General features: G+C 65.3%; 2 protein-coding genes across 5 annotated transcripts in view; one reads left to right on the forward strand and one right to left on the reverse strand.

Annotated features, from left to right (window-relative positions):
- The window catches only part of DEGS2 (delta 4-desaturase, sphingolipid 2), a 66,669-nt gene extending 60,943 nt beyond the window's left edge, over positions 1-5,726 (forward strand). For all 4 annotated transcript variants that reach the window (XM_034992886.1, XM_034992888.1, XM_034992887.1 and 1 more), the window contains 2 exons: positions 2,424-3,166; positions 4,655-5,726. In XM_034992886.1, coding sequence (XP_034848777.1) covers positions 2,450-3,166; positions 4,655-4,801 — 864 coding nt within the window. In that variant the 5' untranslated portion in view covers positions 2,424-2,449 and the 3' untranslated portion in view covers positions 4,802-5,726. The remainder of the gene's footprint in view (positions 1-2,423; positions 3,167-4,654) is intronic.
- A 1,184-nt stretch (positions 5,727-6,910) lies between these two features.
- EVL (Enah/Vasp-like) overlaps positions 6,911-14,608 on the reverse strand; it is a 74,303-nt gene continuing 66,605 nt past the window's right edge. The window contains exons 10-14 of the mRNA XM_034992889.1: positions 13,082-13,148; positions 12,928-12,990; positions 9,421-9,487; positions 9,075-9,132; positions 6,911-7,397 (exon numbers count right to left, since the gene is read on the reverse strand). Coding sequence (XP_034848780.1) covers positions 7,360-7,397; positions 9,075-9,132; positions 9,421-9,487; positions 12,928-12,990; positions 13,082-13,148 — 293 coding nt within the window. The 3' untranslated portion in view covers positions 6,911-7,359. The remainder of the gene's footprint in view (positions 7,398-9,074; positions 9,133-9,420; positions 9,488-12,927; positions 12,991-13,081; positions 13,149-14,608) is intronic.

Below are 14,608 nucleotides of genomic sequence, written 5' to 3' on the forward strand. Positions count from 1 at the left end.
TTGAGTGGGCCTGAGTTTTGTCACCTGTCACCTGTCACTTGGCTGGCTTGCTTTGTCTGAAGTTCTGTGCTGTGACCAGCATCCTGGCGGGGTCCTTGGCCAAGCTTCAGGAAGAGAGCTCCCGGGATCAAAGGGCCCCGGTGGCTTTGTGCGCGGGGCTTGGAGGCCAGGGGACTGGCGCTGTCCCAGGCCGGAGGCGGCCCCTGCGTGCAAGGGGGGGGGGCAGCTGCAGTGGGAGCAGGGGGCCCTGGTTCTGTCTACCATGGGGTTCACACCCCACCTCGGCCGCTCGAAGGCCGTGCTTAGGGCCGTGGAGAGCCGCTGCTCACTGGGCTAGAGCCCAAGCCACTGTAGCTGCCCGATGAGGTGAAGGCTTGGTGGGGGCGCTGGGGTAAGGGCTGCCTGGGGGATTCCGTTGGCTTCCAGGCAGAGGTGGCCTGGGGTTCTAGGGCTTGGGAACCCCAGCTCCCCGCAGCATCTCCATCAGATGCGGGCTGTTCGCTGTCATGGCGCCAGGATCGTTCTGTGGGGACACACACCCTGTGAAGCACATCACACCCCTGCCATCACACGCCGGGACACCGGGGCCCAGAGAGGGTGGGGATGTAGCCCCAGCCACACAGCAAGATCAAGACTAACCCCAAGATGGGCTTGGGGGGTGGCAGCTCAGGCAGGAGGATCCTGAGCCTGAGTCTCCCTTCTGACTGGGGCAGACTCCCTTGGCCCCTGTTGTATGTTTCTGCTTGCATACTCCCAGGGACAAGCAGCTCACTACCTCTGAAGCAGCCTGTTCCATTGCTGGGTGGCTCTCACAGAAAGGTTTGTGGGCTGAGAGGAGGGCGGAGGGGCCTGGCTGTAGGGACCTTGGGCAGCTGAGCCGAGCTGTCACATCCTTCCCTTCTAAGCACAAAGGGGAAGTAACTTCCTGGGTCAGTTGGAGGACAGGGCTGGGCAGGATTTGCCTTTGGCCTGGCCGGTTCCGGGCCCTGTCCGTGGGCCAGCCTGGGGAGGCTGAGCCCGAGGCAGCCCAGCTGCTCTGGGCAGGAGGGGTGAAGACCCTGAGACCAGCACTGGCTCTCTTGAGGGTGCCCGGGATAAGCCCGCTGACCTCACGGGCCTCAGTTTCTTTTATCTGTGCATCACAGCGCGGCTCTGCCTCTGAGGGCCTGCGAACCGGGGTACAGAGCAGACCTGGGAGCATCTCTCCCGAGCACGGGATGACCCCTGGCCCTGTCCATCCCCACCCCTGCACCAGACTCCTTGCCCCCTCCCACCGAGCAGCCAGGGAGGTTTCTGGAAGGCACAGCTGTCTTGCCCCAAGGCCCGCCCCCCCCCACCCCCTTGCGCTACCCCTGCAGGGTCTGGTTGCTTTCTGGCCAGAAGGCCCTCCCCTGCTTGGCCCACTCCCACCATCATTGTCTTTTTTTTTCCTGTAGAAACAAACTACAGAAAAGGACAAAAGATTCTGTAACGAGCACCCCACCCCCAAAATAAATGCATTCAACGTTTTATCATGTTTCCTTAGATCTTGTTTAAGAACTGAAACACCGGAGACAGAGCCAGAGCCCTCCACGTCCCCCACCCCTGGCCACCCCAGTGGCCTCCGGGGTTCCCGATGCGTCTGGGCGCCACGCACGCCCCGTCACTCGGGCTGGAAGCCCCCCGCGGCGCGCGGCACCTGCAGCTCTCGGCCGCTGCTTGGATTTTGGGCATTCTGTTTCTTTTTTTTTTTTTTTTTTAAGGATTTTATTTATTTATTTGACAGAGACACAGTGAGAGCAGGATCACAAGCAGGGGGAGAGGGAGGGGGAGAAGCAGGCCTCCCGCCGAGCAGGGAGCCTGATGCGGGGCTTGATCCCAGGGACCCTGGGATCATGACCTGAGCCGAAGGCAGACGCTTAAGGGCTGAGCCACCCAGGTGCCGCTCTTTTTTTTTTTTTAAGATTTTATTTATTTATTTATTTGACAGAGACACAGCAAGAGAGGGAACAGAAGCAGGGGGAGTGGGAGAGGGAGAAGCAGGCTTCCCGCCGAGCAGGGAGCCCGATATGGGACTCGATCCCAGGACCCTGGGATCATGACCTGAGCCGAAGGCAGACGCTTAAGGGCTGAGCCACTCAGGCGCCCCGGCATTATGTTTCTGTGACCTGTGGTGACACCTGGTCTTTCCTTGGGCTGGTGGCAAAGGCCCCCCCCTCCCCCCCCGCTCTGGGAAGTCTCCCCGGGGCCCCCAGGTGGTGGGGAGGCAGGCGTGTCTGGCTCTGCCAGGGCCAGGTCTCCGAGGGACCCCGCTGTCACTGCCTGGGGCTCAGCGGATGGTGCCGGGGAGGCGGGAGGCCGAGCTCCGTCCGGGTGGGGGGCTGGGGGGCCCCACGCGGCCGGCGCGCCCGCCTCACCCCCTTCTCTTCTCGGTCCCGCCGCAGCCAAGTACCCGGCCCTCAAGGCCCTGATGCGGCCGGACCCGCGGCTCAAGTGGACGGTGCTGGGGCTGGTGCTGGCGCAGCTGCTGGCCTGCTGGCTGGCGCGGGAGCTGGCCTGGCGCTGGCTGCTCTTCTGGGCCTACGCCTTCGGCGGCTGCGTGAACCACGCCCTGACACTGGCCATCCACGACATCTCGCACAACACGGCCTTCGGCTCGGGCCACGCGGGGCGCAACCGCTGGCTCGCCGTGTTCGCCAACCTGCCCGTGGGCCTGCCCTACGCCGCCTCCTTCAAGAAGTACCACGTGGACCACCACCGCTACCTGGGCGGCCACGGGCTGGACGTGGACGTGCCCACGCGCCTGGAGGGCTGGCTCTTCTGCACGCCAGCGCGCAAGCTGCTCTGGCTGGTGCTGCAGCCCTTCTTCTACTCGCTGCGGCCGCTCTGCGTGCACCCCAAGGCCGTGACCCGCATGGAGGTGCTCAACGCCCTGGTGCAGCTGGCCGCCGACGCTGCCCTCTTCGCCCTGTGGGGGCTCAAGCCCGTGGCCTACCTGCTGGCCAGCTCCCTGCTGGGCCTCGGCCTGCACCCCATCTCGGGCCACTTTGTGGCCGAGCACTACTTGTTCGTCGAGGGCCACGAGACGTACTCCTACTACGGGCCCCTCAACTGGATCACCTTCAACGTGGGCTACCACATGGAGCACCACGACTTCCCCAGCATCCCGGGCTGCAACCTGCCCCTGGTACGCGGTGGCGCCGGAGAGCGGGGGGCGTGGGGGCGCGCGGGGGGCCACAGCCCAGCTCTCTCGGCCTTGCTGATCGCTGTCTGCCCGCTGCCTCAGTTGTGGCCCCAGGGCGGGAGAGGCCTCCCCGCAGCCCCGGGATAGCGGGGGCCCGGCTACAGAGTAAGGAGGTGGCTTCTGGGGGGGCAGGGGCTCGCGGGGGAACGGAAACCTGTTTGAGCCCAGGCTGGACGTCCTTGGGCCGGCCCCTTGCCCTCTCTGTGCCTCGGCCGCCCCTTCCTTAAGACGGGCCGGCATAGCCACGCTGCACGCAAAACACCTCCCCTTCCTGGCTCCCACCTCCCCTGTCCCTGCTCATTTCCCGTCACTGCCCTGCGACCCTCCAGGGCCCCCTCCTGGCCCAGAGGGGACAGGGTGGGCCTGGCCCTTTGTGACCCCAGAGGCTGGGCCTGAGCTGGAGCCGCCCTGGGGTTGGGGAATTTCTGAAGGAGGGAGGAGGGAGGGGGAGGAGGAGGAGAGGAGCTGTGGGCTGGCGGGTTAGGAAGAGCGGGGGTGACCCGAGGCCCAGGGGGCGGGGCAGGCGTCGGTGGGGAGCGCTGGGGTCTGTGTGCCTGCCCCGTGTGCACGTGTGTGCACGCCCGTGTGCGGATGCTTGCCTGTGTCCGAGTGTGCCGTGTGTACACGTGTGTGTGCGTGTGCTCGCGTGAGAGCACCTGTCTGGGTGTGCGGGTGACCCCGGAGTCCGGCCGCCGGGGTGTGTCTGGCCCTGGCCGTGCGGCCCCCGGCCCTCGCCCCCCGCGCGTCTGCTGCTGGTGCTCCTGAGGTCCCACTGCGCGCCGGGCCCCATCTCAGCCTCACCCCAGGCCCGTGCAGCGGGCGTCCTCCTTCCCCGCTGTCCGCCCTCCACAGACAAGGCAGAGGCTCAGGCAGGGGCCGGCCGGACGCGCGTGCTGTTTGCCGGGGAGAAGGAAAGAAGGGCTCACAGCTAAGTCAAGGCTCCCCGCTCCTGCCTCAAGCAGGGGGTCTGCTCTCCTGAGCCCCCATCTTCCGCTATAAAGCAGGCCCTGAGCACTGGGCGCATCCCCCTGGGGGGAGTGAGTGAAGGGCATCCCCGGCAGTTGGCGAGCGGCGGTGGGGGTGCGCATGTAGGTGCTGAGGCTGGGAGGGCTTCCGGGAGGAGGTGGGCTGAGGGTGTGGGTGCAGAGGGGGCAGGAGGCTAGAGGGAGAGGTGTGCCCCACGCCACTGGGAAATGGGAAGCACTAAGGCTGGGAGGAGGGCGATGGGGTGGGGGCCTGGTGTCCGCTGAGGCCGGAGGGGCTGGGGGGCAGGAGGGGGCAGGGGACGCTGGGCGGTGACGCCGCGTGTGCGTGTGTGTGTGTCAGTGCTCCCACCCAGGGTTGCGTGCACGCTTGCGTGCCCCCATGCCTGTGTGTGGCAGGGAGGCGTGCGCCCGGCCGCGGCCTCTGACCCTGCCACCCTCTCTGCAGGTGCGGAAGATTGCTCCCGAGTACTACGACCACCTGCCACAGCACCACTCGTGGGTGAAGGTGCTCTGGGATTTCGTGCTCAAGGACTCCCTGGGGCCCTACGCCAGGGTGAAGCGGGTGTGCAGGCTGGCCGAGGACCGTCTGTGAGCCCTGCTCGTGACGGGAGCCAGGGGGACCCCGCGGGCCCCCGGCTCCCCTGCTGCAGAGCTGGCTGTCACCCCCCCTGCCCCCCCTGCCCCCCCCCGCCGCCCGCCTAGTGCCCAGAACTGGTTTGGCTGCATTTGGTTCCCACGCCCTGGCTGCACTCTGTGTCCCAGAGCCCAGGACCACGTCTGGCCACGCTGGGCACGGGCTGCAGCCTGGAGAGGCTTGGTCTGCACCTGCGCTGTCGCCCGCCGGCCGGGCCCTCCTCTTCTGTCCCCTTCTCAGGGACAGAGGCCCGGCCCCGCCCTGGGTGCTCCATGCGCAGTCTCCGCGGAGCTGAGTTCTCTGCTGGTCCCACGCCCTGCGTTCTGTTTGCACAGCCTCACATCGCGCTTCCCAGTGGCGGTCAAGGCCCCAGCCTGGCCTCAGGAGGGGGCCCCAGCCCACCCCAGCGGGCCTCAGGTCTGCGTGCCTCCTTCCCGGCCAGCCCAGGCCACGGCCCCTCTGCTCCCCACCCTCAGGGACTGTGGCTCTCCACGCTTTGTGCTTAGGCAGCATCCCCGGGGGCCGGCGGGGGGGTTTGTGCCTTTGTGGGTGTCCCCTGCGTGTCCTGGGGCCCGGAAGCCCCTCGTTAGCAGCCTTCCCGCCTCTCTAGCCCGGCTGAGCGCTGCAGACACTGCCTGTCCTCAGTCGCACGCCTGCCCCCGCTCCACCCCGAGGCCTTGGCCCCAGAGGCTGGACAGGGTGGGGTCTGGCTCCCTGACCAGCTCCCTCAGGACTTGAGAGATCTTCAGGAAGGGTGCCGCAGGCCAGACGGAGGGTAGACGGGGGCCGGACAGGTGGGGGACTGGCTGCAGCAGGCCGGTGTCCTTGGTGATGACCCTGTCCTGATGGGGGCACGGCTGAAACCTAGGGGGCTGCAGGGGGTGGGGTGGGGTAGGGCGGGGTCCGGGTCTCCCAGGGGCTGGCCAGCAGGAGCAGGAGGGGTGCCTGGGCCCCGGGGGAGGCTGAGGACCGCCCCTGGATGGGTGCCGCGGGACCGTGCTAGCTGACCCGGGAGGGAGGCGTGTCGCCGCGCCCTGTGCCTGAGCGTGGACTTCCTGCTGGGGGCCGGGAGTGGCCTCCTGAGATGCCAGGCACCCGTGTCCCCTAGACGCCGAGCTCGCCCTGGGAGGGGAGGGAAGCGCAGCTCGGCCAGGGTACTGGAGCCTGGACAGGTGGCCTGCCCGTGTGGGGGCTGCCGGCCCAGCCACCTGCAGAGCTGTCCTGGGGAGGAGGCTGCCCGGGGAGAGAGGTGTGCTCTGTCACCACCTGCCAGACGCCCCCCCACCCCCGTTAGAATGGCTGCTGGACCTGGGGGGGGGGGGGCAGCCACTCTGAGATCAGGCCTCAAGCTGCTCACCCCCAACAGGCAGAACCGTCCTACTCCCGGCTTCAGGGTTGTTGGGAGCACTCGATGAGTTGGGGTGTCCAGAGCCTGGCCAGAAAACAGCAGTCCCCTGTCATCAGCCAGACTGGGGGCCCCGCCTCGTCCCCTCCCCCTCTGCCCCCCCACCCCCCCCCCCCTGCCCCCCCCCCCCCCGGCGGGGCAACCGGCTGTGTCCCTGGGGGTCAGGAGATGGTACAGCATTTCCAGCTTGCTCCTGGCCCAGGGGCAGATCCTCTCTGGCTCCAAAGGGGAACTCACAGGGTCTGAGAAGGGCTGGGTGGGCCTTCGGTGGGCATGCAGGGCAGGGCCGGGGTCCTCCCGGGACCATGCAGCCTGTCACTTCCCCGCTGCCTTGCTAAGCCCAAGCCAGCCCTCCCCGAGCTGTGGTCAGAATGGAGCCAGCCCCTTTGATACTCCAGGTGTGGGTGGCACTCGGGCCCATCTCAGGGGAGGCCACGGGGGCAGCCCTCCCCAGGACCCCCGGCTGGAAGTGCCTGAGAGGCCCCTGCTCTCGCTCCCGCCTTCCCCGGTCTGCGTTCGGCCCAGCTGCCCGCTAGGGCCGCCGCCGCCGCCGCCTTCTTGCTGCTCCTGGCCGCGAGGCCCGGGGGCCGTCCCCCAGAAGGGGGCATCCTCAGCCCGGAGTGGCCAAGAGGCGGCGCGAGAGAGTGAGCCCGAGCCAGGGGTGTGGACAGTAAGCGTTTATTACCACGTGGACACAGACACCGCGGTGCGTGGACAGACTTCACCACCACGACGCTGGGGACAGCTCGCCACTGCCAGCCAAGGTGTTAACAGCATCACCTAGGAGAAAACTCGAAACCACCTAATGAAGCGCGTGATTTGGGGAGTCCTCTATAAACCAAAAGAAATGTACACTTAAATAGGCAAATATAAAATACAAAAAAGGCGAGTAGACCTGGTGTTCTGTGTCAGGTAGAATCTAAAAAAATCCAGAAATTGAACTTGTTTCCTCATTTTAATATTTTATCACAGGTTAAGACTTCTAAATGAAGCACATCCCGGCTTCCGTGCGGGCTTCCGTGTGCTGGAGGCCTGGGGCCGCCGGGCTCCTCGCTGTCCCCGCCGTCAGCTGGCCTGGTGTCTCGGGCGGCAGCAGCAGGGGCCGAGGGCTCTACGAGGTGCTGATCCCGCTCAGCTCCTGCCGGATGGCTGAGGCACAGGACAGGGAGGCTCAGGTGCAGCAGGGACAAGGCCTGCCTGGTTGTCTGTGGGGCCCTGTGCCCGCGCCCCCGGGCAGGTCCTTTTGTGCCCTGCTCCATCTCCTAGAGCCTCAGCCGGGCTCCCGGAGGTCAAGCAGCGCAGAGCACTCGGGCACAGACTCGGGGGGTGACCGCAGAGCCCTCTGGGCTCTCCTCCCGAGGGCGGTGCTGCCCCTCCCAGGTAGAGGGCGAGCTGGGGGGCGGGGGGGCGCGGATGGTGCTTGGCCTGCCTCCCGCCTCAGAGCTGGGCACCTGGTGCTACTTCGGGGACCCGGGGCCCCCCTTCTGGCAGCGGCAGCAGGTAGGGCCCAGCCTTGAGCAGGGTTCCTTACTCTTCTCCCCAGCTTCCTGTCCCCACCCCTCACGGTTCACCCCCCCAGACTGGGGCCTTTGGCCAGACAGACCCCACTGGGCCTGGAGCTGGAAGAGCGGAGTGCCGGGCACTTAGCCAGTAACACGGGGGTGCTTCTCGGAGCCCCCACATTGCCTGTGCTTTCCCTCGGGCCCAGCGGCCGCCCACGAGGCCACTTCCATCCGCGGCTGCGCCTACCCAGCCTCCTGGGGCCAGAGGGCCGGCCCCTCCCAGGTGGGGGCCCCAGCAATAAAGCAGAGTTAATATTCTATTCGGCCTGGTGTCTCCTCTCCTCCGGGGCTTGGCCTTGCTCTTCATTCATTAACTCTTTATCTGCCCTGCCCAGGACCGTTGCGGGGCGGGGGGACCGGACAAACAAGAACTGAGCGTGCTCTGCTGGGACAAGGACAGGGCGTGGCCGGTCCCAGCTCGGCGCACGGGGTCCAGGCCTGGCGGCCCTGCACGCGGGCTCCCACACTGCCCTCCCCTCTCCAGCCCCCTGCCGCCAGCGTGCACCCCTTTTAGTTCACGGAGCCCTCTCGTGCCCAGGTCCCCGCTGCTGCTGTGGGGACCGGGCCCCTCAGGAGGGGGAGGGAGGCGGGCTGGGCCCGGGCTGGGCCTCACTGCCCGCTCCCAGGGCGAGTCTGCTCTGCCCAAACCCTTCCTCTCCCTCCAGTGCCGGACCTGAGCCAGCTGCCTCGAAGGCTCGGGCAGGTAGCGCAAGGATGGCTGTGATGCCCTGTGCCTGGGCCCTGGTCTTTGCAGCCAGAGGCGCTTGGCGCGGGCTGCCCACCCCAGGGCCAGGCAAGCGGGTGACTGCGTCACAGCCCCAGGTGGTTCTGTGGCTTCTTGGTGCCGGTAACCACCCCCCCGGGGAAGGCCGCCGCCACGCTTGGAACGCAGACCCGGTGATCAAAGGTGGCAGAGTCCAGAGAGGCAGTCTGAGTGCACAGACACTGAGACAGACGAGGGACAGACTGGAGGCGGCTTGCTCTGGAATGCGCTCTCCGGTCCCTCTCCCCTCCACACATTCACACGTTTGTCCCAGGGAGGAAGCCGGGGAGTGCGGAGCTAGCTGTCACCCCACCCACTTAACTGAGCCTCAGTCTGCTTGACCAGAGAAGGGGGGTGACGTGGAACCGCGGGCCTCTGGGCCCAGGAGGGTCTCCCTGGCTGGGCTGCCACCGCTCTGCTGCCTTGCAGCCCTGGGGGCCAGGCCGCCCTGCCGCTCCCCCGGGACCCTGGGTGACGCCCCAGGGTGGGTCCCGCACTCACCGTCGATGATTTCCTCCTTCACTTTGTGCAGCTCTCGGACCACCTCCTCAAGGATCTCCTGTTGGGAGCAGAGCCTCAAAGTGAAGGGACAGGAAGCAGAGTCCGGGAAGCTGGCTTTGCCAGGGGCAGCCCCAGGGGTGGGGGTGGGGGGGCCCAGAGCAGGCTGGAGTGTCCAGAAGGGCAGAGGGGTGCTTTTCTGCTGATGACGGGGCGGGGGGCCCCCTTCCTCCACCGCTGGCTCCCTGAGCGACTTCTGGCTGCCCTGCTGAGCCTGCCTATCCGCGTGGACCCGAGAGGGTCGCGGCCTCTGTCTCTGTCATGGCCTCCCAGGAAAGGTCACACTCACCTGCTTCATCCGATCCAAATCTAAGGCATCCAGGGCCACGTCATTCACGCTCCCCACCGGCTTCATCCTGAAGAGGACGGCAGGGTGTGGTAAAGGGGGCGGCAGGGCCGGCGGGTGCCCCCGCCCCCCCCCACGGAGACAGAGCTTGAGAGAGCAGGCCGGCCTCCAAGCTCAGGGCCCAGGACCGCGGGCCAAGCACGGCCCTCTTCCCATCGTCTTTCAAGTGCTTTTTGCTTTACCCCTGGCCACTCTGGAGCTACTCTAACAGGATTCTGATGGCTCGTCTCCACCTCAAGGGGGTCTCATGGATCCCGTGACCATACTTCCCACCTCTGGGGCACGACGACGGGGCTGTTTGCTGATGTGCGAGCTCGTACACAGATGTGACAGGGCAGGTCACACGCTGCCCCCTCTGGAAAGAACGGCTACTCCTCAGCGAGGGGTCTGTGTTCCTGGCTAAACTGAGGCTTGGGGAAAGCTAGTGACGGTGGCAGTCAGTACAAAGCAAAACCACAAAATTGCACGGTCCACACTCATCCTAAGGGCACCCACTTCTGGTAACTGGTCCTATCTAGTGTGTAACTTTTTTCAGGAAACGTCCTTGGAAGTGGTTTTGCTCTTTTGAGGCATGGATTGTATTTCCTTGAAAAGCTGCCGAACTAACGTTAGCTAGTTTGCTGTGCAGTGTCTCTCATACGGGAACCGTCCCTGGAAAATTCTGACAAAATGCTCCTCTGGCCACTCGGCCTCTTAAAGCAGGGCAGCGGTGCGCAAGGGTCTGCCGTCTGGGTCCCACTTAATCTCCTGGGGAGACAATGGTGGTCGGGGCCTGCGGGTCCGGGGAAGTGGCGGGGACCGAGGGGGTGATGGACGGCGGACAGGCGACCTGGCGGGGCCAGCCCGGCTGCGGGGGGGCCCCTCTCTAGGGCGAGAGCAGGCCCGGCCGCTGCGGACAAGCCAGACCAGGGCTAGTGCATCTGAAGGAAAGGAGACCACTGTCCTGAAGGCAGGCCCCCCCCCCCGCCCCGCCCCGCGGTCACGGCAGCATGACTGACAGCCTCAGGTGTCTGCTGAGGGACGGATGGATGAAGATGTGGCACACACACAGCGACTGCCGCCCGGCCAGAACAAAGGACACCTGCTGCGTGTGACAACAGGTGACCGGAGGGCGAGACGCGGAGTGTAAGTCAGGCAGAGAAAGACAAGCACGGCGTGGTCTCACTGATGTGCGGAATCTAAAGGAGCCAAAGGCCCAGCAACAGGAGATTGCTGGGGGCTGGGGGTGCTGGGGGGCAGGTGGAGGAGGTCAAAGGGCACACACCTCTGGGTGGAGATGAGGGAGTTCTGGGCTCTCATGTGCAGCCCGGGGACTACAGCTAAGCACAAGGTGTACGCGTGAGAGCAGCTAAGCCAGTGGATCTGGAAACCGAGAGCTGGCTGTCAGCCAGCCTGATCTCGGGGAGCGTTTCACTGCCTGCACACCCGTGGATCGCCGTGTAAACTCAGACAACGTTAGGTGGCAATGATATCTTAACAAAGCCAAGAAAACAAACCCCTGAATAAATCAAGTTTAGTAGTTCAGTGCCCAAGCCTGGATTACAAAAAAAAAAAATAGGGGCGCCTGGGTGGCTCAGTTGGCTCAGCGTCTGCCTTCGGCTCAGGTCATGATCCCAGGGTCCTGGAATCGAGCCCCGCATTGGGCTCCCTGCTCGGCGGGGAGCCTGCTTCTCCCTCTCCTCCCTGCTCGTGCTCTCTCTCTCATAAATAAAATCTTAAAAGAAATAAAAAAAAAGCAAAGAAGAACGTAGAACGGGCCCCTGCGCCCCTCCTGGCTGAACTCCAGAAAGAGGCCAAGGGGTCTAAGTAACTTTGGATCCCGATGGGGAAAGAGGTGCAGCCTGAGACCTCGGCTCCACACGTCCGGCCTGTGGGTTCAGCGTCTGTTCCAGCAGCAGCTTCCCGGGCCACCTGGGCAAAGTGCTTCACCTCCCGGGGCCTCAGTTCTCCCACGTGCACACCTGACAGCGCCCCCCCCAGTCACCCCGAGGTGGACTGTCACCACACGCCCCCTTTGGAGCTCTCTGTGAAACTAGAGAACAGACCGGTCTCAGAGGCGGAGAGCCCCAACCCGAGGGGACAGCCCCTCAGAGTGTCCTTGCCCGTGTGGATGAGCTGCAGGGGGCCGCCCTGGCGGCCCAGCCTCCTCCCTTGTCCCAGGGCCCCTCCTTTGGCTCCTGGCCCATGCTGGTCCCCAGGCCCTTCATAGCCAGGGGGAAAGTGCTGGTCCAGCACGGCGCCCTGTGCTTAAAGCTTGAGGACTGGGGTCCTGCACACAGAAATGAGACCCAGCCTTCCAGCCCTGGGACCCCTTGTGACCCCTCTAAGCTTACCTCCCTCGGCCCTCCCCACCTTCCGCCACGGGCTAGCCACGCTGGCCGGCTTTCTGCTCTGTGAACTCGGTCACAGGGCCTCAGCACTTACCATCTCCTCCAGCTTGGAAGGCTGTCCCCACGTTCTTTGCAAGGGCAGGCGCCTCCTCATCCAGGTCAACTCAAATGCCACCTCTGAGAGGTCTGCCCCAGCCCATGCACTAAAGCACCTCTGTCCCCAGCCCGGTCTGCCACGTGACCCTGTCTTCCACACAGCACCTCTCAGAACACACGGCTGCCTCGTGCCCGGGCCTTCCCGACAGAAAACGGGCTCCTTGCTGGCAGGGACCTGCAGGACCCAGCTCAGAACCTGGCTGACCACTGAGACCTCATTCCTGACGACCGGCATCTGTCATCCCCATTCCCGCCAGAGCCGGGCTGGAGCTCTCCCTGAGCGCCTGGCTCCACTCTGCAAGACCAGGCTCCGGCGCGGCCTGTTCTGTGGGAGGAGCGGCTCCCCTTCAGTCTGCAGGGCAGTGGAGACCTTTCCTAGTACGGGTTCCAGAGACCAGCAACTTCAGGCCACACTTGGCCCCTGGGGACTATGTGGCTTTTGCCTCTCTCGCTTTTGGGGACCCCTCAGTTTTGAATGTTCTATCCTGCGATCACGCCAGCTTTTGGTTTCTCTGGGGGAACATGGCGCTGTGCGCTGTGGGCAGAGGAGGCCGGTCCCGGCATCAGCTGAGTGGCGGGATGCAGCTGTGGCTAGTGAGCACTTCCTGCGTCCAGCCGTGGCCCACCACACAGCGTCACAGGACGCAGGGATTGAGAGACCTCTTTACGGGGTGGGGGAGGAGTGGAGGCGGGGAGAGGCCACCTGGCTTGCCCGAGGTCACAGTGAGCCCGGACCGTCACTTCCCTGCCCTCCCCAGGCCCCGGTCTCTCCCTCTGTGAGGGGACAGCCCGGAGCAGGTCCGCACAGCCCCTGCAGTCCCTCCAGCCCTGCCTTCCCCAGGTCTGGGGGAACAGGCCACCCTTTCCCAGAGCAAACTGTTAGGTGACAGCACACGGGGCGGGTTTGGAGTGTTAGTCACGGGCAGGGGACAGAGGAGGCCCCCGAGACGGGGTTGTTCAGTACCTAGAGTGAGGCTGCGCCTGAAGGGGGCTCTTAGCTTCGGGGCTCTTGGCCACAGACGGGGTTCTAGGGCACGGAATGAAACAGACACGTGAATCGCCCCGTCGCCGCCTTGGCCCCCCTGGACTCACAGCTCCGCCTTCCCAGGGCGGCTCACCTGGACAGTAACGAGGACACGGGTTTCTCCACCGAGTTGCTCCGCTCCCAGGGCTTCCGGCCAGCCTCTGTCAATCCATACAGTGGACAGAGAGCCTCAGATCTGGGAGGACTCTCAGCGGCCACCCCCCGCCACATCCCAGGCAGGAGGCCCCCCAACGCTGAGGGCGCAGAGCTGCCCCATCAGGAAGGTAGGCTTCGGGCGGAGCGGACAACCCGGCTCTCTGTTCCCAGTCTGGCCCTTGCAGGGCTGTGGAGGGCTCTGCGGTCACCCTGCGTCTCCCTACTCAGGACACAGCTCCCATCCCCTCGACCTGGCTGATCTTGACTGTGGCCTGGTTCTGAGTCCTCTCACCATGATTGGGTCTCTTCTTGGGATTGTGAACCCAGCGGTCAGGGAACCTCTTAACCGTGACTCCTGGAGTCGACCCACGACTTCAGCAAAGGGCCGAACGGGGCGGAGGAAGCCCTCGGCCTGGATGCTTTCAGGGCAGCCCGCAGGCCCACATGTGCACCTGCTGCCCCGAGACGCTTGTCTGCTTCACACTCTCCACACTCCTTTCCCGCTCACGCCCTGAAAGCTGGCTTCTCCTTCCATTATCGCTTGCAAGTGGGGCTAAATTCATATTTCATTTTATTTCAAGAGAGCAGCTGGACTGAATTCCTGACTTTGCAGGGTTGGCAGAGAGACAGAAGAGAAACCCCCAGGGGCTGCAGGGAGGCCCCCTGTCCTCAGGAGGGTCTCTGCAAGGCCACACTGTGGGGTGCACACTGGGCCCACAGGCACAAGGGCTGGGACCACACCCCGGCGCCAGGCATGTGGCCTTGAGCAAAACACGTCACCTCCTAAACTGGGAAACACATAACCCTTCACTGGGGTGTGAGGTGTCTGTGGAGTCATTCACCGAGAATCCCCGGGGACCGACGCACCGAGGAGGAGCGGCAGCCAGGCCGCAGGGCAGCAGGACCAGAGGCCAGTGCCACAGCTGCTCAGGGCCTCCCTCTGCTGCGGGGTCGGGGGGGCCTTCCCCTCTGCCCCTGCCTCCAGGCTCGGGAGCACAGGCGTGGCTCGGAGCAGATGGCTGCACGAGCGTCTGTGGGATGACCGAGTGCCCAGGCACGGCGGCTTCTTCCCGCTCCGCGGCCTCCTAATGACATCCCCGCGTCCTGGAGCTCCCACGGGCTTCTGAGCTGGGTTTGCGGCTGTGTGTCCTCACCCGTTACTTTGCAAGCATCACCGGGCATGCCTCCTCTGAGCGCCACAACGAGCAAGACGGGTCCGTGTGCCCCCTCAGAGCCCGGCCTGAGGCCGGGGACCTGAGCCCCTGAGGCAGAGTCCCTCCTGGCCTCCTGGTCCTCCTGGCCCCATGTGGGACACGAGAGGGCTGCGTGGGCCGTTACGGCCCGGCCGCTCTCGGGGCCACACCAGCACCTGCTCCGGCTCAGCGTGGACGCCACAGCTGCGCCTGTCCGGGCTCCTCCCGGAGGCTCGGGGCTTCCAGAAGGCGTCAGGGAGACCCGCAAGTGT

Source organism: Mirounga leonina, unplaced genomic scaffold (assembly GCF_011800145.1).
Source record: "Mirounga leonina isolate KUSES-001 unplaced genomic scaffold, KU_Mleo_1.0 Mir_82, whole genome shotgun sequence".
In the NCBI taxonomy this organism is placed as follows: domain Eukaryota; kingdom Metazoa; phylum Chordata; class Mammalia; order Carnivora; family Phocidae; genus Mirounga; species Mirounga leonina.